This window comes from Tetrao urogallus (genome assembly GCF_951394365.1).
Source record: "Tetrao urogallus genome assembly, chromosome: 5".
In the NCBI taxonomy this organism is placed as follows: Eukaryota; Metazoa; Chordata; class Aves; order Galliformes; family Phasianidae; genus Tetrao; species Tetrao urogallus.
This window is the reverse complement of record NC_136818.1, coordinates 18,124,598-18,146,726: the sequence shown is the minus strand read 5'-3', so window position 1 is coordinate 18,146,726 and position 22,129 is coordinate 18,124,598. Positions and strand designations below refer to the sequence as shown.

At 37.5% G+C, this 22,129-nt stretch overlaps 2 protein-coding genes across 3 annotated transcripts in view; both read left to right on the top strand.

Moving 5' to 3' along the window:
* CDC14A (cell division cycle 14A) overlaps positions 1 to 15,783 on the top strand; it is a gene marked incomplete at both ends in the record, with an annotated part of 53,450 nt that extends 37,667 nt beyond the window's left edge. The window contains 7 exons of one of the 2 annotated variants that reach the window (XM_079535445.1): positions 1,058 to 1,196; positions 3,644 to 3,800; positions 5,114 to 5,226; positions 5,772 to 5,819; positions 7,673 to 7,801; positions 8,671 to 8,990; positions 15,770 to 15,783. In XM_079535445.1, coding sequence (XP_079391571.1) covers positions 1,058 to 1,196; positions 3,644 to 3,800; positions 5,114 to 5,226; positions 5,772 to 5,819; positions 7,673 to 7,801; positions 8,671 to 8,990; positions 15,770 to 15,783 — 920 coding nt within the window. Of the gene's footprint in view, positions 1 to 1,057; positions 1,197 to 3,643; positions 3,801 to 5,113; positions 5,227 to 5,771; positions 5,820 to 7,672; positions 7,802 to 8,670; positions 9,029 to 15,769 lie in introns of those variants that run through there. The other variant, XM_079535444.1, reaches the window with a different exon arrangement.
* A 4,612-nt stretch (positions 15,784 to 20,395) lies between these two features.
* GPR88 (G protein-coupled receptor 88) lies at positions 20,396 to 21,472 on the top strand (the record flags this gene model as incomplete). Its single annotated transcript, XM_079535161.1, has 1 exon — positions 20,396 to 21,472. One exon carries the CDS (start codon positions 20,396 to 20,398, stop codon positions 21,470 to 21,472), a length of 1,077 nt encoding a protein of 358 aa, XP_079391287.1.
* Positions 21,473 to 22,129: the final 657 nt, after the last annotated feature.

The following is a 22,129-nucleotide window of genomic DNA, read 5'->3' as shown; positions in this document are numbered from 1 at the left end:
TTCTTGGCTCCATTAGGCCGAATATCACTGGGTACATGCCTCAGCATTAGTGAGGATACACATAGAGTACTGCCTTCTGTTCTGGACTCCTCAGAACAAGACAGATAATGGGCTTGCTAGGAAAAGTCCAGCAGAGGGTGGTTAAGGTAATGAAGGGAGCAGGGCATCTCTCCTATAAAGACAGTGTTGTAACTAGTAAGCATGAGAGGAGGCATAGGAGGAGATCTTATCCAAGTCTATAAATATGTGAAGGGGACAGACCCCGGCACAGTGGCGTCCTTTGTCAGGAGAAGAGGCAAGGGGCACAAAGTGGAAAGCAAGGGGTTTCCTCTGAACATCACGAATCACTTCTTTGCTATGCAAGTGACTAAATCTGGCACAGGCTATCCAGAGAGCTTGTGGAGTCTCCTGTCTCAGAGATCTTCGAAAGTTGTCTGAATGTGAACCTGAGCAACCCTGGGTGACCTTGCTTAAGTAGGGGATTGGAACAGATGGACCCAGAGGTTCCTTCCAACCTCAATCATTCTGTGGTTAGTAGTGAATAGTTTTTACAGGCGGGTATCACAGCAAATCTTATTCAGAAAGAAAATTAGCTGAAAAAATGTTTGCTGCTCACTGTTGTGATGTGTACATGTGTGAGACAACATGTCATTTTCATGTGTTTGATTCTTAATTTTTAAAGTACTAATGTTGGCCTTTGTGTAAGGGTACTTTCATTTTGTTTTATTTATGGTCTTGTAAGAGCAAGTTCCAGCTTGGTCACGGATTTCTTAAATATCAACCCTTTAAAATAGTTTGAGGTAGAAGTGCACAACAGGATTATCAGTTGCATGTTTTCTTAAAGGTGCTAATTTTTTAAAAAATATGATACGTTAAGTTGCGTACACACAGAACTGAAATTGTGTAGTGTGGTAAACAGAATATCAAATCAGAAATTGTTTCTTCAAATATTAAGGTTACATAACGTTTCAAAAGTCTTCTAATCTTGAAATTGAATTTGATAATTAGAAGATACTTACAACTTTGTATGTGAATGTTAATATGTGTGTTTCTTTAGCTGGCCTGGGAAGAACAGGAACACTGATTGCCTGTTACATAATGAAACACTACAGGTTCACACATGCTGAAGCCATTGCTTGGATAAGAATATGTCGACCAGGCTCTATTATAGGACCTCAACAGCACTTCTTGGAAGAGTACGTGCATGTCATTTGCTACTAGGAATCAATTGCTTTTCTTACAGATCTTTCTGTCTACTGGAGTTGTATATTACTGCCTTTCATAAGATATTTTAAGTTAGTTGAGATTTAGATGAATTTAATAGGCAGCAATCATCTTCTCTGGAGTACTGTACGTTTTGTTGCCTTCAGGGACAGAGGTGTCAAGACTGTGTTTTTGTTCTAAGGGATTTGAGAGATAAAGACAAATGTTTTGGCAATATCAATTTGTATGCTGATATAACATAAAGAGTAAACGTTTGTTAAAATGTTGATGTAGAAAGGATAGACTATATAACTTTAAGCCCATGATGACACTTGAAATTACCATAGTAAAAACTGGTGTTACTTTTCTTTCTTGTAACTAGGTATGTGGCGGTGAGCTTACAGTCTCTGTCAGTTTTCTAGCATAATGTATGAAACATTTTTTACTTGGAGCTAATAGCTGTTAGCAAAGCAGAAATGTATGGTTTTAATATGCTTTCTTCTTAAAATTGTCTGTATCCTTTGTTTTGAAAACAGGTTACAGATATTTAGAATGAGAGAGTCAGGATTTGACCCCCAGTGATTCTAACTGGAAATAATGGACAAAATTATGCTGGCTTTAGTAATGCTGATGTTTATTTAATTGTTTTAATTTCATAGTGGCTTTTACATTGTGTACTTCTATAGCATTCATGATGATTTGAGTTGGTATCCTGCTGATATTTAGCTGAAGGCATTTTCATTATTGTGAGTAAATAATACTATATAAATATAGTAAATCATTATCTGACCTTGTATCTAAAATGCATAGGTTATGAGAGAAGGAAGTGTTACTAAAATTCATAGGAGAAATGGAGCATGAATTAGGATTCCAATTTGCTTTCTACTCTGGAATGGGTGCTCCTTTATTTGAGAGGAGGCCACCTGTTGAAAATACTGTGAATCAAAAACTTTCACAAACCACAAGGGCTCTCTGAAGACGGTTTAAGCTTTGGATGATGGGTTTTTTCCACAAATGAGCACAATTGAGAGGAAGATATGAAATGGAGGATTATCGAGTACTATTCACTTGAGAAAAAGAGGACCCATGTCTTTTATGTAGTGGCCTTTAAATACTTAGTTTGATTTGGTAGATAGGCAGAGATCTTTCAGATTTTTTTTTTTGTTGTTCATATCTATTTTTGTAGTGAAGAGCTGTAGTAAAAGTTGTAAATTTATTATCTGAATTGCAATAGTTATCTATTTTTGATATTCAGACAAAATTCAAGTCACCTGTAGTGTCAAAATAGGAATGAAGAGGAAGGAGCTAACATCAGTTTTAGCAGTCTAATGTAAAATGTCTCAGGACATTTTAGTAGTCCTGGCCTCAGGATTACAATGTTGCATCTGACAGAAGTCTTACAGATTTGCTGTCTGTGCCTTCACAGACATCAAAGCTTCATCTCTATCTCTTCAGTCTTTTGAAAAGGTGATTTTTATTTTTTTCCTTTTTTTTTTTTTTTTTTTTTTTTTTTGTTTCTTGACACATCTCTTGGCTAGGAATGTCTCAAATGACTTAGCTACTGTGAATACAATTAATCTTGAAAGATTTCCAAAGTGCTCAAGTTCAAGAATGCACTCTAGCCTACTACCGTTAGGTGGATTAAGTGGTGCCATTTTCTCCATCATTTCCACTTCATGTTTTCTTAGGATATAGCGAAAGCTCTGAAAGTGTTTACCTTTCCCATTTGTTGTTATGTAAGCTTGAGTAATTGGCTCAGGCTACTGATTAAGGTAAACTTTCCAGTGAAAGTATCTTCTCACTTAATTCCCTAGGTGTTTTTTGTTGTTGTTGTTTTGTTTGTTTGGTTTTTTTTGTATAGGAATTTAATATTAATATTCAGCTCAGCTTATGCGCATTGCAATTAAATGATGATTATTTTTGCCACCTGTCTAAAGCATATCAACTTGAATTTTCTGAAAACTGATGCCAGAGACCTGTTCAGCTTTGCATGACTATGACCCCTTTCGCTGTGCAAGCCAGTAGTAGTTTTACGATAGTCATGTACGCAGAACTCCATGATAATGTGAAGTTGAAGTGCACTATCGTTTATTCTTTATGTATATAAAAACATTATTTTATGATTTTTTTAAAAATGTCTTCTAAAAACCTTTAAGTATTATTATGAATTCCAGTTTAGATTAATTATTTTCCTATTATGGCTTTGTAAAATAACACTTCAGCATCTGTAATACTTTTGACTGCAGACTTCCTAAAGATTCAGTGGTTGTTTTCTGTTAACCACTTAAGATAATTTTTCTAGTGATAGATGCGTCTTTTTTTTTTTTTCAGACAAAGATGTACAAAAGATTCTAACATAAGCAGTCTGTAACAGTAGCATAATTTCATATTGTTTGTGTGCAAATTTATTTATATTAATAATTTGCTTTGAATCCAAAAGGAAGCAAACAATGTTATGGCTGGAGGGAGATCTCATACAATCGAAACAGAAACAGCGAGTAGTTGATGGAAACATTAACAGAGTTCTCTGTGGTTTGAATGATATGTCGATCAGTGACAGCCTGAATAAAGTGCAAGACTTGGATCAGTATGGGGAGGTAAGGATTCATAAGTTTCAAGCAAGCAGAGATGGATCTGACTGTAATAACTAGAACATTTTAAGGTTTTTGTTGCTCTTGGACTTGTTAGTATTTTCTTTTTAAAATGTGATGATTATGAAATCTCAAATTTTCTCAAAACATATAGAAAAAATGGAAAAAGTTTGGATTATATTTAGAAGATTTTTGTGAAGGGAGTGTATAGATCACTTTTTTTAGACTTCAAGTAGGTGTGCATGATTTCAAATCTGCCTTCTATGTTTTTCAGTCTTTTTTTTTTTTTTGTTATTTTGAGAATGGGAAAAAAAATCATTTTTCCAATTGGAAATCAGTTTAGTCTGAGTTTCTAGCTGATAACATGTGAATGTACAGATGCCCATTCTTTTATTGCAGAATAGTGGATTACTGCTGTTATGTGTACACTTACAGTAAGAATTTGACAATTATATGTTTGAAGGAGAAGCATGGACTGAGAGCTACAGTGAACGTACTTCTGTTTCTTAGCCAGTAAGAATTCCAAATGTAGCTTCTCCTACAGCTGTGAGAAGTGAGTTAGAGAAACTTAAAATTCATTTGGTCATCCTGTTTTAGCTCTGTATTAACTAAAGAGCTTTCTTATATGATGTAAAAGACCAGGAAAACAATGGGCATCTTCAAACGGTACCTTTACAGAAATGCATTCAAGATATTCAGGTTACAGTGGATCATATAATAGAGGACTATTTTATACTGATAACTGTTGCCCTTTTTGAAGTTCAATTTGTGGCTTAGAATCTGTAAAGTTAAGTATCTAGATTGCCAGTGAGAGAATATAACACTACATTGGGATGATCTTCCTTGCCTAATGAAAACAGCTGGTACATCCTATATGGATAGGTAAAAATAATGGTTTTGAATCTGAGCTATTCTAACTTTACTGAATCCAATATAGCAGCTTATGTACAGATTCAGAGCATAAATTCAGAGCTTTTTTTCTACTGTAACTTCCTTTGTAGTATGATTTTCAGGTTTTTATAGGTATAATATTAAAGCAGTTAACATTCTGAACGCTATATTTAAAGTGGCATTTGATTCAAGCATCCTGAACTGATTCTGAGCTTAGAGTCTGTAAAAGGCCTGTGTGAACACGTATTTGTGCAGCACCACATTTTATTCACTAGAACTGTGCATAGATGGAGTATTGCCCCATCAATGCACAAGATGGTAGATAAGCCTTTTGTGAAGGGGATACTTAGTACTCGGAAACTATTTTGCTCCTAAGACTATTTTTTTTTTTTTTTTTTTTTTTTTGCTTGCATACTTTTTTTTACCAGTATGATTTTGAAGACAAAGAAGGTGTGGAAACTAAGGATGGCCTGACACAGGGAGACAAGCTTCATGCCTTAAAAAGTCGGAGACGGCCATGTTCTACAACTGGAGCTCTGAGGTAATTATGTAATTCTGAAGTGATTTGCAATTTTACATTCATACCTTGCTATCAGATCTTTATAGAAGCACACAGTCTTGTTTAAGCAGTTGTACTAGTTGTGCCACTTCTGTGGTGGAAATATCCATGCATGTGTATATTAGTTGCAGATTTGTTTTATTAATATATTCCTTTGTTTTCTGTCTTCCTGTTCTGATTAACTACTTACTATTTAGTCATGGAAGATAAAGCAGAAAAATATTTTGAAAACTTCAGATTTATGTTTCTCTAGCATTTTAAAACTTATATTCCTAACAAAAATGTTCTTTAATTTATGTAGTTATTTACCTCTATTCTTTATGTAAATTTTTAATCTTTCAAGATCGGTAAAAATGGAAACTTTAGAATTAAACCTGCAATTGTTTAAACCTTATAACTTTTTAAATAATCATCAATAATTTTTAACTCTTATTAGTTTCATACTTTAAAACCCATATGAAACTTGCAATTAGACCTTAAATAAAGTTTTCCTTTGATTCATAAGATTGCTTCTTTGGTTTCTTTAGGCTGCAAGAAATGAAACTGCACACCAGGTCCATATCGCAACCTTTCAGGTATTCAAGATATTATCTATTGTATTAAATGGAATTATAAATGTTTACCATTCCAGTCTTCTATTTTCAGTGTTCTGAGTTATGCATATTTTATCAAGTGATCAGTAGTTTCAAATTTCTGAGAGATGTTGGGGAATGAACTTTCTTAAACAACTGGAAACAGAAAAAAATTAACAGACGGGAGTGCAGTTTTACTTCAGAGACACCTTGAATTGTCCTTGATAACTAGCACACCCAAGTAGTTTCCCCAGTCATAATTTCTGATATCTATACAGTTGTATAGTGAAGGATAGTCGATTCGTGGCCACTTTATTTCTGTAAAAATACTTATCTTAAAGCCTAAATCAGCTGATCATTGCCTTGTGTCAAGCTTTTCTTTGTAGATGAGATAGAGATACAGCTTAGTGCATACCATAAATATTTTTTTAATATATATACAAGAGATACCTGATGATTGTTGTTTTGTTTTACTTTTTTTTGATAGTTTAATCCCTTACCATTGCATTTAAAATACAGTACAAAAAAAAAAATAAAAAAATAAAAAAAATTGTCACTGTAAAGCATTAATATGAAGAAGAACACATTACCTTCAATTCTATTCCAGCCTGGATTTCTGAGGTCATAGAATGGTTTGGATTGGAAGGGACCTTACGATCATCTATTTCAAACCCCCCTGCTATAGGCAGAGACACCTCCCTGTAGACCAGGTTGCTCAAAGCCGCATCCATCCTGGCCTTGAATGCTTCCATGGAAGGGGGCAGTAACAGCCTCACTGGGTGACATATTCTAGTGTCTCACCACCCTTACAGTAAAGAATTTCTTCCAATATTTAGTCCAAATCTACCCTCTTCCAGTTAAAAACCATTTCCCTTTGTCCTGTTGCTATATGCCTTTATAAAAAGTCCCTCCCCAGCTTTCCTGTAGGCCCCCTTCAATTACTGTAAGGCTGCTATAAGGTCCCTCCAGAGCCTTTTCTTCTCCAGACTAAAGAACCCCAGCTTTCTCAGCCTGTCCTCATAGAGGAAATGCTCCAGCCCTCTGATCATTTATTTTAGCCCTTCCTCTGGACCCGCTCCCACATCTCTGGGGGCTCCAGAACTGGATGTAGTACTCCAGGTGGGGTTTCACAAGAGCAGAGCAGAGGGGCAGAATCACTTCTCTCAACCTGCTGATCACATTTCTTATGCAACCCAGGATACAGCTGGCCTTCTGGGCTGCAAGTGCGCATTACTGGCTCATGTTGAATCTTGCATCAACCAACACTCCCAAATCCCTCTCCTCAGTGCTGCTCTCAAGCCATTCTTTGCATAGCCTATATCTGTGCTTGGAATTGCCACAGTCCGAGGTGCAGGATCTTGCACTTGGATGAATTACTCCAGATGTCTACTCTTGGAGGACTTCTGTTTACCTTTTCTTGGTGTGAAGTATTTTTGCTCTGTCATTTCTTCTGTGCTTCTAGTAAGAGACTTGTACCTGAGGTGTTTTGTCCCTAACATCTGATCGCAATACTTCTCAGTCTAAGGATCAAGAGAATGTCATGGTGCTGCTAGGAGACTTGTTCATTAACTTTTATTAAACTAATATTGATTGCTATAATGCTATCCTTTTTATTGAATAGTTCAGTGCACCATACTTACGGAATTTGGTCACTGATCACATCCTAGGAAAAGCTGTATGTTTCATGCAACTTAATAAAAACTCTACTATCACCAGGAAAATTTGACTTAAAACTTAGTTATTTGACTTAAGAACTTAGTTTTTGAACATATGAGTCTGTATATTGAATATCTATGTGTTTGTGATGTCTATTTCAATCATAATCTTATTTCTTACTAAAACTCTGCTACTTTTAGACTGAATACTGCAGGCAGCACAGAAGGATCTGTATCTCCATTGAAGGCCTCAAAAATCATGACAGTTAATTCATCGTCTGCAGAAAGAATAAGCAGAATTACTTCATCCTCAGGCTCAAATCTTAAAAGGTTATTTTTTTTTTCTTATTTTGATACAAATAGTTATTGAATATTACAATGACTTTCAGTACATATGCAGTCTATGTAGAACTTCTAAGAAGGCTTTGATTTACTTACAACATGATTTGCTGTTCTGCTAGCCAAATTTTGGTTACCTGCACGTTAAGAGATTAATGAGAAATACTACTGGTAAGAGATAACTGCATCCATTCAGAAACAGTATTATGTTGCTTAATAGAAGCTTTGCAAGAAGCTTTCCTCTAAATCTGTATATTACTAATCTTAGAAGAATACTAAGTAGTAACTGAAATTATTTTTGTGAATCTTTGATTAATTGCCATTCAATTCCATTATTATTTTTGTATGAGGTAGTTATGGATGTTAATTAAAATTTAGGATGATGCATTTTTCATAGCTTCTGGGTACAAATATTTTATTTAAAACAGCTAACTTAATCAATGAGGTATTTCTGGACACCCTATTTTTATTCTCAAATTTTATTATTTTTCTTATTGGCTGATTGAAGACTTGTATCATGTCACTGATTTAAGAAATGAGGAGTTCATAAACTTAAATGTAGACAAAATACTTCACAGTAGGTCAGTCATTGCCTGTGCGTTTAACACAATCTCCTGCATGCACACGTGATTTGACAGAGATGAAAGCTGGCAGTGATAACATCTGAGTAAACAGTGTTTGGGAACTCCTGACAAAGAATTCTGTTGTTTGTTATTCAAGAGTGAGAAGATGGGCATTCTGAAAAGTGTGCACATAGCTCCATGTTATTCACCTAGTGTCTTCTGAATTATCTGCTATTTTTTGTATGTCTTTGTACATATATTCTTTGTATTTTTTCCCCACATGTGTTTTCCGTTCAGCGTTTCTATAAACTCCAGATTAGCCAGTTCTCTAGGGAACCTGTATGCTGCTTCAGATGATGAGAGCAAAATGACATCACTGTCCTCTAGGACAGGTTTTTCTGTAAGCCAAATCTCCAGCCACTTGAATGGCAGCTTGCAGCTGCCTCGCAGAAATAACCATGAACTGAACAACAACTTGTACAACAGAAGCAGCAATAATGGCAACAACCTGAGCAGCCAAACCAGTTTTCACAGCACCGTGACAGATGAGTATGCATCAAGTCTCCTTTATGGGCCTTACAGCTCTTCCAGCACAATACCAGAGTCGATCAATTCCTGTAAGTTGGCAGTCACAACAACCCTTTCAGGCATCTGACCAATTCTTATCTTTCTCGATTCTCTGAGTGAAGCTGTTGCAAAAAGAAATCTCAAACTAGCATGATTTTCTGACTTCCTTTAATATTTCTTAACAGCAACTTGTCTGTTACCTTTTTTAATTAACTATCATTTCAACTGCTTCTTTTTCTGCTTCTTTTGAGCATCTGCATTGCAGAGGTTTCATGAAAGTAGTTCATCCCTAAACTCAAAGTAATACCTTTCGTGATATCTTTTTATGGATCTTTATTTCCCTTAGATTTTCCTTTCAGATTATAACATTATTATGGATAAAATTTATTATGTATTTTAATCTTCATGAAGTAATAGATCTAAATAAACTTTTGTATATATCATACTAAACGGAAAACACTGCATTCTGAAAGATAGGACTTGCTTAAAAGATGAGCGCTCTTGGCACGATACCCAAGTTCTTTTCTAACAATAAAGGAAAAGTGTTTTATGTCAGTACATTTCCAATGGTCTCACCATTTTACAGAATCATAGGACTGTTTGAGTTGGAAGAAAACTTTGTCCTTTAGTCCAACTCCCTGCAGTGAACAGTAACATCTACAGCTAGATCAGGTTGCTCGAAATTAGCTTTTATATCTCGTCAGCTTTGCTGCCTTGGACTTTTGTGCCCCTTTTTCTGTGTGAAGGAGTATGCAGAAAGAGGATGCGTGAATAAATTAGAGCTCTTTACAAATTGCAGAGAGAAGAGATTAGAAACAGTTCTGTTTTGAAATCAGAAATAACTGTATGTGCTGATTATCAATTTTAGGGAGAAAAACATTTTTAAAAAATCACATAGAATATCTGGCCTTCAAAGATTTGAGATTTTAAGTCCTACTAATTATAGAAGTTACTGCAGTGTTCTTAATAGAATGTATTGTCTAGAATTAATTGAACCCATCTGTGTCTGTTTACACAGTTGGTATATGGCACCACTTAGTGTTCAGAATTCACATGTTTGTAGCTTGGGAGTATAAGTTTCATTCATTTACATTATTCTGTTGTAGAATTAATTTACATGTGGGACTGAAAACTAGCTAGTATAAAAAGTATATTGAAAATGAAGTTACTGTGAGGGAACTCAATACCTCTTAGATGTTCTGTATTCTAGTTTTGATCTATGTTTGCACTGGAAAAGGAGTAGAGATGCTGTGTTAGGATGTGCATCCACTACATCCACTGGTGGATACTAGCCTATCTGCAAAAAAACGTTAATGTTCCATGATCGTAAGATCACTAGGTGTTCTATCTTGAATTTAAATTTGAATTTGAGCCATGCTTTAAACATCAGCATTAGCTTATTGGCTAGGGACTTCTTGAGCATTACCACATCCTTTAAGTTATACAAAATTGTTTTACCTTTTTAACTGGGCACTGTTTTTACCTGTTATATGGGAACGTAGGAAGCAAACTATATAAATGAGGTTTGTTTCAAGGTGAATGGATAAACCAACTCAGAAATCAAAGTGGTTCTGGAAAAACAGAACTGTTTTGGTTGAACTTGCTGAATTGGTTGAATACTTCCAAGCAGAGATGAGAAGGTGAAAAACTGTTTAGCAAATTGACGATGTTTTATCTAAGATATGACTTTGACTCTTTATCATAAATTCTGATGATTTGGGGAAGTCAGCTTTTCTAGGTAATCCTATTCCTATCTTACGGTGTTCAGCTCTCAGTAGAGGATTGACAGAGGCTCCAGCTGATTATGCTGGAACAAAATTCAGTATGCAAATAAAGGTAAAGAGCAATCGCTAATCTGAACTGAACATTGAAGTGGCAAAACATCATCTTTTTTGGGTTTCTCACTTCAATATTGTTTCTTTTAAATATATTTGAGCAGTAATTATTTGGAAAGTCAGTCCAATCCCATTCTTTTCTGTTGTATTTTGTGTAAACGTGCTGCTAGCAGCAATTCTTTGTTTTATCCAAATTGTAGTTAGAGGTGTATATTATGCATAAATATGTAAAACTACATGGAGAGCCGTAAGGGGAAGGGTTGCTTTATAACTGTAGTGTTGTGAAAAACAAGTTGTTGTTCATAATAGCTCTGAAGTTAGTTACAGGAGTACCAAATGATAATTGAAACCATGACAGGAACAATAGACATAGTTATTCTAAGAGCTAAAGCTTTAGAAGTACTATACCTTAGAAATGTAACTGTCTTCTCCTTTTAATCTCTTTGTACTTTTTTGGTAGTGAGTCTATAAGTGGCTAACACTTGTCCTTCTTGACAGTGGTTTATTTTGAAGACAATATCATTTTTTCATGATAGTTGGTCTGAGCGACTGAATATAGTCACACTTCAAACAGTTTCACATTTCATTTGAAGCTTGGTGTATGTTTTTATTATGTACTGCTACATTCCTTTATTTCCTTATTTTACTGTCATGAAGACATTTTATCTTAGCTTTTTCTTTTAGTAAGTTGAACTCTTTGCATGTATGACTCTGGTTCAAACACCATTTTGATCATGTAAGAATCCTGTACTGTTTTTTGGTGGTTTTCTCCAGTAAGTAGAGGCAGCACTCAGTTTTCACGTGCTGAAACCTGCTTACCTAGTGGCATCCTGGTTATAAACTAAAAGCTTCAACCATACTGTGTTGGAAATTCATTAGGGTGGCAAGTCCTTGCATAAACAAGATACTGACTCTCACTGTTTAATGTCTTGCATTCCTTGTTCTTTTTTTTCTTTGTAAAACAGCATTTAATTGAATGTAATCATAAAAAGTATAATCTTTTTTAGTTGTTTTTTTTTTTTTTTCCCCCATTCCTTATTGGAACCCATTTGCCAATCATGAAAGATTGTTTTTTCATCTTTGGATGTCAGTGGTTGAAGTAATATTTTGCTTGTGGTGATATTCGTCAGTGGTCTTAGGTAAGCTCATGGTCAAAACAAAATAACATCAAGCCTTAATACCTGTTCTTGCAGAATTCTGTTAAAAATAGAATTATTTTCAATGATTCCCACTTCACTGTCTTAGATGCTGAATTTATTTGGAGTCTTGTTAACCAAACCTTAGTATTGATGCAATGTGTTTTTATTAAGTTGCACTTATTTCTAATTGAAGTATAAAAGGTAACACACTTGACAGAAGTCTATCACATACATCAAAAGCTACGTTTATTCATCTAAGTTATCAAGGAGCTCTTGAATGATAAGAGTTATATTCCTGTGCTTTTTTATGAGCAGAATTCACTTACCAGAGTCAGATGTCAAGCTAACCATCTGTGATTGTACAGGTGTTCTTATTTTAGAAAATCACCTTATCGTCTTCATTTCTCTTCAGTAGTTTGTTAGCTATTATACAACCAGTGGTGGAGGAGCATTTTAAGATGGTTAGGACAGTAAGTATTCATTTCTAATCAATGCTCTTCAGTCTCACTAGTCTCTTGAGAGAACAAGGAACTTAATTTAGGTGATGCAAGTACATAATTCTTTCTTCTAGTATGGAAGAAAACATTTTTAATACCCTTATTTTCTCTTTTTTTGTCATTTAAAATTTTACCACCCATTTATTACTACTACTACTATTCCATACTCTGGTTAAAACAAACAAAAATAACCATTCCTGTCCCTTCCATTTGTTGTCAGCCATGTTTTTGTTTTCCCTGATGGCTTTTGTTCTTTCATTAGAGTAAGCCTGGAAGCAAATCCATTTCATTACATCATATTGTATGCTGATGAATTAAGTGAAAATCTTGATTTCATAGAATAGACAACTTGCCATTCTACCCAAGTAGAGTACTTTATTTGCAAACTTATCAAGTGGGATGCTTTGACTAAGCATCAAAGTCTTATTGAGTATAACCATGTCTAAGGTACAGCAATAAGATTTCTTTGGATTTATAACTATTGTAAAAACAAAATATCACTTCTTTATCACTCCTTGTATTTTTTTTGTTTTTTTACCAAGGACTATGTATCTGGGTAGTCTTAAGATGAGTCATATTTTGCTTCTATAGCTGCCATGGAAACTGGCAAGATGTAAAAATCTCCCAAAAAAATAAAAAAAATGAAAATTGAGAAGCATTACAGTATTCTCAAGTTTAAGTATATGATCTTGATACTTGTAGAAGAGGCTTTCTCAACATTAGGGAATCTAGCGGGGTATAAGACATTTTGCATGGTAAAAAAAGACAGACGGTAGCTTATCTTAATTATCTGTAAATCTAGCAGACTGAAAGGATCATTTCAAAGGTATATGTAGATCCTTTTCATATATTCTGATTTATTTTAGTGGATCTTGAGGTGTGGGGTTGTTGTTGGTTTTTTTTTTTGTTTTTGTTTTTTGCTAATTCTTGTCTTCTATACCACTCCTGTTGCAATAACACTTTGGATCATTCAAAAAGACTTAAATTACTTGCAAGTAGAGGCTTTTATCCTAAAAATATCATGACATAACATTAGAATTTTATTTGCTGGAGGAGAGTGTGTTCACTTCCTGATAGATAGACATAAGTGATATAGGATTGTTGCATTTCAGATGTTAGTTTTCAGATGGCTTAGTCCTGAATTTAAATGCATATGAGTATGGTTTTCACACCTAGATGGATCTGTGATTTATTTTCTTTTCCAGGAGGCTTTCAGTGTCTCCTACTGAGCAAGGAAAGTGATAATAATCTAAGCAGTTGCTTCAGCATGAACCTCATTAGAAAGGTATCATTAATGATAGGGAAGTCATCTAATTCTTAGTTTATTTAAATATCAGAAGCTTGGGTATAAAATGCCAAGCTTGATAGTGCTTAAGACCACTGTAGGATTGCACCAAGTGCAATAGATAAAGATAAAATCCACTTAACTTTGTTCTCTCTTCATGGCAATTCAGCATTTCTGTTTTTTTCTTCTTTTTCTCTATTTTAAGAGTTTCTTAAATACAAGCCTGTGACTTGTAACGGTAGATTGGGGCTTTCTGTTTTTAATAAAGCTTTCAGAATTACAGGCTATACTTTGAGTCACTGCAAATAGGAGGTAGGAATGTGAATTTTAAAATAGAAAACTCCTCCATCTGAGATCTAAAAAAAAAAAAAAAAAAAAAAAAAACAAACAAAAAAAACAGTTAACAGGTTTTGAAATATTAGTCAATCTCTTTGGACAGTGTGAGATGTTAAGAGCATTAATTACTTAACAGCAGAAGTCAGAAAAAAAGAAAAACTAATACCACAGATATATTTAATTTTTCAAATTAGTCTGCATGCTGTGTATGCTGTACAACAACTGAGTTGTTAGAACTGTTATCGTGTTTTGGAACTTCATGGGAAGTATAGCAAATTAATCTTACTCTGGGAAAAAATGCTGCTTAAACTTAATTCTTCACTGTATTCCAAAGAGGATTTGAGACATTAGGAAGAGCTTTTTGCTCCTTTGAGGATCATTAATTGAGCAGAAGTTTTAAGTATACATTAATGAAGGGATATTCCTTCTGTTGGTCTCTTACATATGTAATAAATGATATTCTCACCAAAGCTCATGAAGTCAGAATGATTAAAGAACCCAGAGGGGGGAAAAATAAACTCCTCTGACTGTGTATTTAATGCCTGTAGTAAAGAAAAAGAATGCTCTTTACCTCTGCTCTGTTTTACAGAAAATTTAGTATTACACAATACCTTTTTATCAAGTCCATTTGGTACTAAAACCGACCCCTATTAGTCAGTGATATTCAAATCTCTATGTGCTGACAGAAGAAAGACTACCCAGATAATCTCAGACCTTGAAGATGAGAAATGCATATCTGAAAGACAACTTCGGAAATATGTATTTTGTTTAGTTTTGGTGGACAGCAGAAAAAAAGGTAGTGATACTAGAGCTTTAAAAGCTTATTATGTGCTTTTTCTACTTATAGGTTTTGTTATGGATGCCAGAGACCATTTCTACAATGACAAGTTAGTTATAGTGGAAAAACAGAGAAGACATCTAAGGTTCTGAGTTCTTAGGACTCATGCTGGTCTCCAGTAGTTTTCTCTAATCCTACTGATTTTATGCAGTTGTAAAATATAAGGGTGGGATGTAGAGTGTGGATGAGTTACATTTATTATTACCTATTTGTTTATAACCGTGCCAGTAGAATGAAGAGCTCTCAAATAAGATTTTCTGATCATCACAACTTCCTGACCACATTTGTATAGGAGGTAATAAAACATTTGGATGTCATGTGAACCGATTACTGATTTTTGTAAGAAAACTTTAATAGAACCAGTAATGCAAATAAATATAGTAGGCTTGTGGTGCTGTAATTTTTTTTTCCCCTTGGTAATTAGCTACACAGCATGAATTTCCTATGTCACTGTGTGGACCAACACCTAGACCAACACCTCGGTCTTTCCACAGTAGCACTTTCATTCCCATTTGGGATAAATAGAAGCAACTCAATTCTCATAGCTGCAATCATACGTTTTCCCAATACGCCTTTAAGGTATTATCTTAAGGTGTAATATTATAGATTTTTTTTTTTTAATATTCTTTCCAAGGAACTCTATAATTTGGTTTGGAGAAGTGTAGATACAGAGAAATTGATGGATTTTTAGCATCCAATTTTTGAGTTCCTAGCATTTTTTTTTTATTTTTTTATTTTTTTACCTAAATCAGAATGCAGAAATTCAGATTTCCTTCCAACTGTTCTTTTTTTTTTCCTCCTTACTGTCATTCCATTCTTCCCTATCTTGAAGTGCAAAATACATATTAAATACAAGTATTACCTCAATGAGTTTTAATCAGTTTTTCTTCTCTGCACAGTCCCTTCAGCCTGAATATGTTCAGTACTAAAGCTTTGCTGCTTTGGTGAAACCTGCTGAGTTCTTACCGTGGAAATCCTTCATGAAGAAGAATTTAAGGAAAGAAGCTGCTCATTCCGTTGAGGAGTTTTCAATAAAAGTTGTATTAAAACCATAACACCAAGGAACAACTTCTCAACAGACAGAAATTTCTTATTCATGACTACTGCAGATGCACTGAAGTTGTTTTATGGAAATTATTCCTCCATGTTATATACAGATCTAAAATTTTAATGTTGAAACTACTTGAATATATTTCTAATTAATTTCATTATGACGTTTATTAACTTGTGTACAGTCTTAAAATGTATTGAGAGAATATTTTATTAAGCAATATATATAAGAATTATGTAAAAATTAGAATGTTTTAATTTAGTTGTTCACTTTGCTACCAAAATGTGTATTTTAAAGAATTTTTACATGTTTATCAAAGATATTATTTTTTTAATGAACAAGAGGTTTTTCTTGTTTTATGGGTCCATTATTGCTTAAAGGCTAATGTAATTACCTCTTTCGCTGATTGGTCTTCTGATAACTTGGTGGAAGTCTAACTAATGAGACTAGTTATTATGCTATCAACTGAAAGCACTTGGATACATAGTCTGCTTTCCACGTTCAGCTGCTGATGTTCCATGAGGAGATGCTATGAAAGAAAAATGAGTTACATTGCAACCTTCATCTTCATTGCAAAAAGAAAGTAACTTAGCTGATTATTCAGTTAATAAATACTTTTTCATTTTACTTTAAAGAATTGTTTTAACTTTTAAAAGTAGAATGTTAAATTTTGCTATGCAATGTCAACTGCAAAAATAAAGACAGACAAAGCATACTGACAAAGTAGGAATGTTTGTATTTGGCTGTGCTGCACACTTGCATTTTGCAAGTTTCAGTAGCAAAGCACACCGAAGTGAATGTTTGGAAGTATACTGAATTGTCACTTAGTGACTGGATGTTCTATGAACCTTTGAATTTGAAAACTATTGTCAAATATATAGGTAGTTTAAACTGCTGTGTCACACAACAGTTTTGTTAGCAGTGAGGATATTCTTTAATACATTAGCTGCAATTAGGAATGAATCTTTGAATGAAATGATCTTACAGTGAAGTATTAGAGATCATGTAGAAGTTTTTCAGAATTCCACAAATGCGATCACAGCAAAAATAATAATAAAAAAAAAGCATCTGTGAAAACTAGAAGACAAACACAAAACAGATTTGTTAGCCATGAGTTTTTCCTACATCTACAGGAACATGAAAATAGAACTTGTTGATTTATCAGTCTTTGTTTCTGAAGACCTGAATGATCTGCCTTTGCCCTGCAACTGAAGTTGCCACCAAATTGCTACATAGTTATACTGAAAGTGTTAATAAGCAATACTGAGAGCAGCTCTGCAAATCACTGAATAAAACTTACATACAATGCTGTACTTTTCCACAATTGTGTATATGTAAAATATACACACACAAAGTAGCATATGTGTGTGCATACATATATATATATACAACATACTATATATGAATTATAGATTAATGGTAAGGTAATTCTACCTCTTATGAAAAAAAGTCGTGCTTCGTTATAAATTTCCTTTAAAAAAAATTGTTTCATTTTGGAATGTAGATATATGTACATGTATACAGCTAATTGATAATAAAATGCATATATCAGCCAGCTTCCTTGTTTCTTGTCTTAATTAACCTTCATTGGAAAAGAAATGAGTATGAGGGGTATCTTCTACAACTAATCTTTCTAGTTAGTATTCCTGTATTTGTTTAGAAGCATCAAGGATTTGTGACATTTCTAATTACCATATTTTAAAATGTATCTTAATTGAGGAATTGTTTTCCTGGACAAGGATCCTTGTTCAAGTGTAGTGTAACTTGTCTTTTTTTTTTTTTTTTCTGTATGCAATACTTTGATTTAGCCTCACTAATAGTAGGGTCTTTATACACGAGAATGCAAACAACCACGTTTTCATTTAGCTTTTTCTTCTTGCATTGGTGAAAAAATTGTCACAAATGGTTTTATCTTAGCTTAATTCTGTTGACGATTTTCAGCAAATTTGTTGTGTTGCATGATAAATTATCTATGGTGCTTAATATTCCTGTCAGGTAAGCCTGCAATAGATGATGTGGATAGTGTGTGACTGTTGCACAGCAACTCTAAAGGAATAGCAAAGCCTGGAGTAGAACACATGCTTTAGAAGCTTCTAGTGAATGTCTATTCCAATAACACAATAAAGGGTTCTTGTCACTGCAGTGAGGCAATTAAAGGATGTTGATTTGGATGCGTATAGGATATACAAAAGAGTAGTCAATTTAAACATGTCTAGTACACTGAAAGCAATCCTTCCCCATTTTTTTCTTTAATTCTATTGATTTATTATATGATAGACAGCCAATGGACATCTTGTGTTCTTAAAAAACGTGTAATGAATATAGCCAGTACTCTAGCAATCAACAAGACCAAGATTAGCTGGGGACAGCCACTGGTATTAGGAGTCTTTACAATCTTTCAGCTTTTAAGAAATACCTTGAATTTTATTTTATATGGTCTGTTCACTCATCTTTGGACTTCACCAATTCCATTGTTTCATATATAAATGTATCTTCTTGTTCTGGGAGAAAAAGTACACGAGATCTTTAAAAGGAGATTTGATAAACATGTAAGGATGGATTACATAAGCCTAGAGGTCTTTACTGAGCCTGCAATTCTGTGGATAGCGCCTTATGGAACTGTTTCTTTATGCTTTGTGAAGCTTTCTGGTTAGTGAGATATTTCTTGTTACAGATTTAAAGAATGTTTTTCAATTACAGTACTGCAGAAAGAGGAGGATTTCAGTTTCTATAATAACTGTTCTCTACTGACAGCTAAACAATGAAAGGCCTCAAAAGGTTTGACATTTGATTAGATCTACATAAAGCGCAGCAGGCAAAAAATATGGTAATCAGGGGCCTGATCAAGTACATTGCTCAGGTACGTCTTTAACCTTAAGCACATGAGCAATCTAGTTAATTAAAAAAGAACAGATACACATTGTTTGTAATGTATCCATATTCGGATCAATAGTCCTATCAACTACAAACAGGAATCCTTCATTAAATAAAAGATACGCTACGTTGTAACAAAATAATCCACTGACCCATGCTATAATGACCTCCTAAAGTACTGCTTTTGTATTGTCATTTATCAGCATTACGAGTTTAACAGTATCTAAAAATATCTTGCGATATCTTGGTCAGTATACAGATAATATATTATCAGCTGAAGTAATTACTTTTCAAGCCTTAGAAAAGCAGTTTCTCACTTAAACTCACTGCAAAATTAATTGCCATTCCTGTTCTGAAATGCTTTTAAGAAGAAATCTCAATTGTTTTACTCAAGTTTCTTATTAAACCTTGCTGAGGTTAAGGACAGTTAGTGTTTTGTTGCTGTTTGAGCAAAGCGCCAAAGCGTACCTGCGAGAATCCCAGCACTAATTCTCCATCCTGAAAATGAGAGCCAAGCCCTGCTTTCCAACCAGCCTTTGGACTGTGAGAGCCTTTCATTCAGTTCTGCGGGAAGGTGCTTTTGGAATTGATTTGGGTGTATGCCACTGCTTCAAAGTCCATGCTGGTTCCACTTTACCTGTGCACCTAGACATACCAACACTCACCTCCAGGGGGTTAGTGATGCAGGATGTCCCACTAGATGAGACAGGCTGAACCCTCTATGAAGAAATGCAGGACGTGGAGTTTGAGGACCAGCTTCCCAAAATAAAGTGCTGTCTTACCAGGAATCTGTGTATCTATAATGTTTGAAAGATTTAATTTGGAAGCTATATTCTTAAAAGAGCAGTTCTAAAAATGTTTACAGAAAGACAGTATGCTTTTGCTTAACAAAAATATGATCAGAACAAAACAGCTTCAGTGTCTAGTAGAGAAGTCGCTACAGTAAATGTGTTGTATTTCAGACAGAAGTGACTGACACTAGTTTGAAAGCTTGCTGAAAAATGAAAGTCGTATAAATGGGTGAGAACAAGGAAACCAGTACAGCAACGAGAAGAGAGTCAGACTCTGTAGTTCCAGTATTTCTGGAGCGTGATTGGGTTTGGGTTTTTTCTTTTTTTTTTTCTTCTTGATTTAACAAGATGAAAATCTGCTGAATAATTCATGAAGAGTGGAAGGGCTGAATCTTCCTGGAATGATATACAGAGTACGTACTGTGTCACAGGAGGAACTGCAAAGCTTTGTATCAGTTGCTGCCGTTTCTGCTACTGATTGCAAGGTGTTGCCGCTTTTGGCATTTTCACAGCTACAGAATCCTCAGCCACGCTCTGGTCTGCTTACAGCCATCTGCACCCTATGGACCCACCTTCACTAGCTCCAGCCTCTGGGATTTCTAGCCACCTATCTGCCTTGGACACCGTTCTTCTCCGGGTCGTTACTGCTAACTGCATTTTCTGGACTCGCAGCTCATATGACTGAAATCTGCTTTGAGCTCCCCGCCCGCACATCATCTCTCGTGTTCAGCGGGGGGCTGCCGCAGCAGGATCTGACCTGGATGAGGATGGGATTTACGAGAAGTCAGAACTGAGCTGCACTCAGCGCGATGCCCAACGCCTCTTCCTGGAGCGCGAGCTCGCCCCTTCTGCTGCTCTGGGAGGACTCCTCAGGGACCCGCATCTTCCTCTCGCTGCTCTATGCGGTCCTGGCTATCTCAGGGACTCTGTCCAACGTGATGGTCATCTACTTGGTTTTCTCCTTCAAGAAGCTGCAGACCACCAGCAACGCCTTCATCGTGAACGGCTGCGCAGCCGACCTGAGCGTGTGCGCCCTGTGGATGCCCCAGGAGGCCGTGCTGGGGCTGCTGCCCCCGAACTCCTCCTCGCTCCGCTCGGCCGAGTACCGCCTGCTGCGCGAGGGGCTGCTGGGCCTCGGCCTCACCGTGTCCCTGGCCTCGCACCTGCTGGTGGCCTTCAACAGGTACGTGCTCATCACCAAGCTGCCCAGCGTCTACCAGGCCCTGTACCAGCGGAGGCGCACGGGCTGCATGATCGGGCTCTCCTGGGCGCTGGCGCTGCTCCTGCTCCCGCTGCTGCCCGGGCTCTGGACGCCGGGCCCCGCCCCAACACCGCCCCCGCGGCAGACGGACGGCAGCTCCCGCTACCCCGCGCTGCTCCTCGCGCTGGCCGTGCTGGCCCAGACGGCGCTGCTGCTGCACTGCTATCTGGGCATCGTGCGCCGGGTGCGGGGCAGCGCCAAGCGGGTCAGCGTGCTCAACTTCCACCTGCTGCACCAGCTGCCCTTCCCCGCCGCGCCGCCGCCGCCGCGCCGCGCCCAGCGTCGCCTCAGCAGCGTTTCCGTCCTGCTGCTCTGCTGCGTCTTCCTGCTGGGCACGCAGCCCCTCGTCTGGGTCAGTCTCCTCGGCTTCTTCCTGCGGCCCGCTCCGCCCGCGCTGCAGGCCGCCAGCTGGCTGCTGCTCTGCTCGCTCTCGGCCCTCAACCCGCTGCTCTACACTTGGCGCAGCGAGGAGTTCCGCCGGGCCGCGCGCTCCGTCCTGCCCCGCGCCGAGGGCTCCTCCGCCGCTCCGCGACGCGCCGCCGGTCACACCGCCGGAGCCGCCGCCCCGCCCTGCCCACAGCTGCCGCGGCGCCGGAGCACGGCGGGCAGCGCCGCACCGCGCTGAGCGGTCCCCGGGGCCCGGCCGAGGGCTCCTCGCCCCGCCGCCAGGGGGCGCCCGCGGGTACGCGCCGCGCAAGTCTGGAGCTCGCGGCTTGTGCCCTCAAGGCGTTTCCCGCCGCTGGGCGTCGCGCGTCGCGGTTCTCCTCAGGCTTCGCGCCTCGCTGCCGCGACCCGGAACTTCTCCCGGCAGCTCCTCGCCTTTGCGAGGCTCTCGTCGCTCCTTCCTGGTTCCGCGTACCTCTTCCCTATCCTTCTGCTGCTCCGAGGCCGGGCGGCCCGGGGCTCCGACTTCTTCGCCAAGGGAAGGGTTTGGGGCTGAGGCGAGGCCGTGCTGAGGCCGCCTGCCCTCCCTGCCCCCGCCTCAGCGCGGCCCGCAGGACGCCGGCTGGGCTCCAGTCAGCAGCAGCGCGGGCAGAAATTGCGATGCCGGGTAACTATGGCACTGTGAGGTACTGCGTTTCAGCTTTAACGGTTCCAAGGTGAGGCAGACACCTGGGCTCTGAGACGTGGTGCGAGGTTTTGGTATTGATTATAAAATCCTGTTGGTGTTTGAAAGAGTGATTTGAGCGAGTGCTGAGCACGGGGCTGGCTGTGAGCACTGCTGGGTGTCCCATCACGCCCTCCGCACCCCGAGTCTCTTCAGAGCCATTTCCTGTACCCT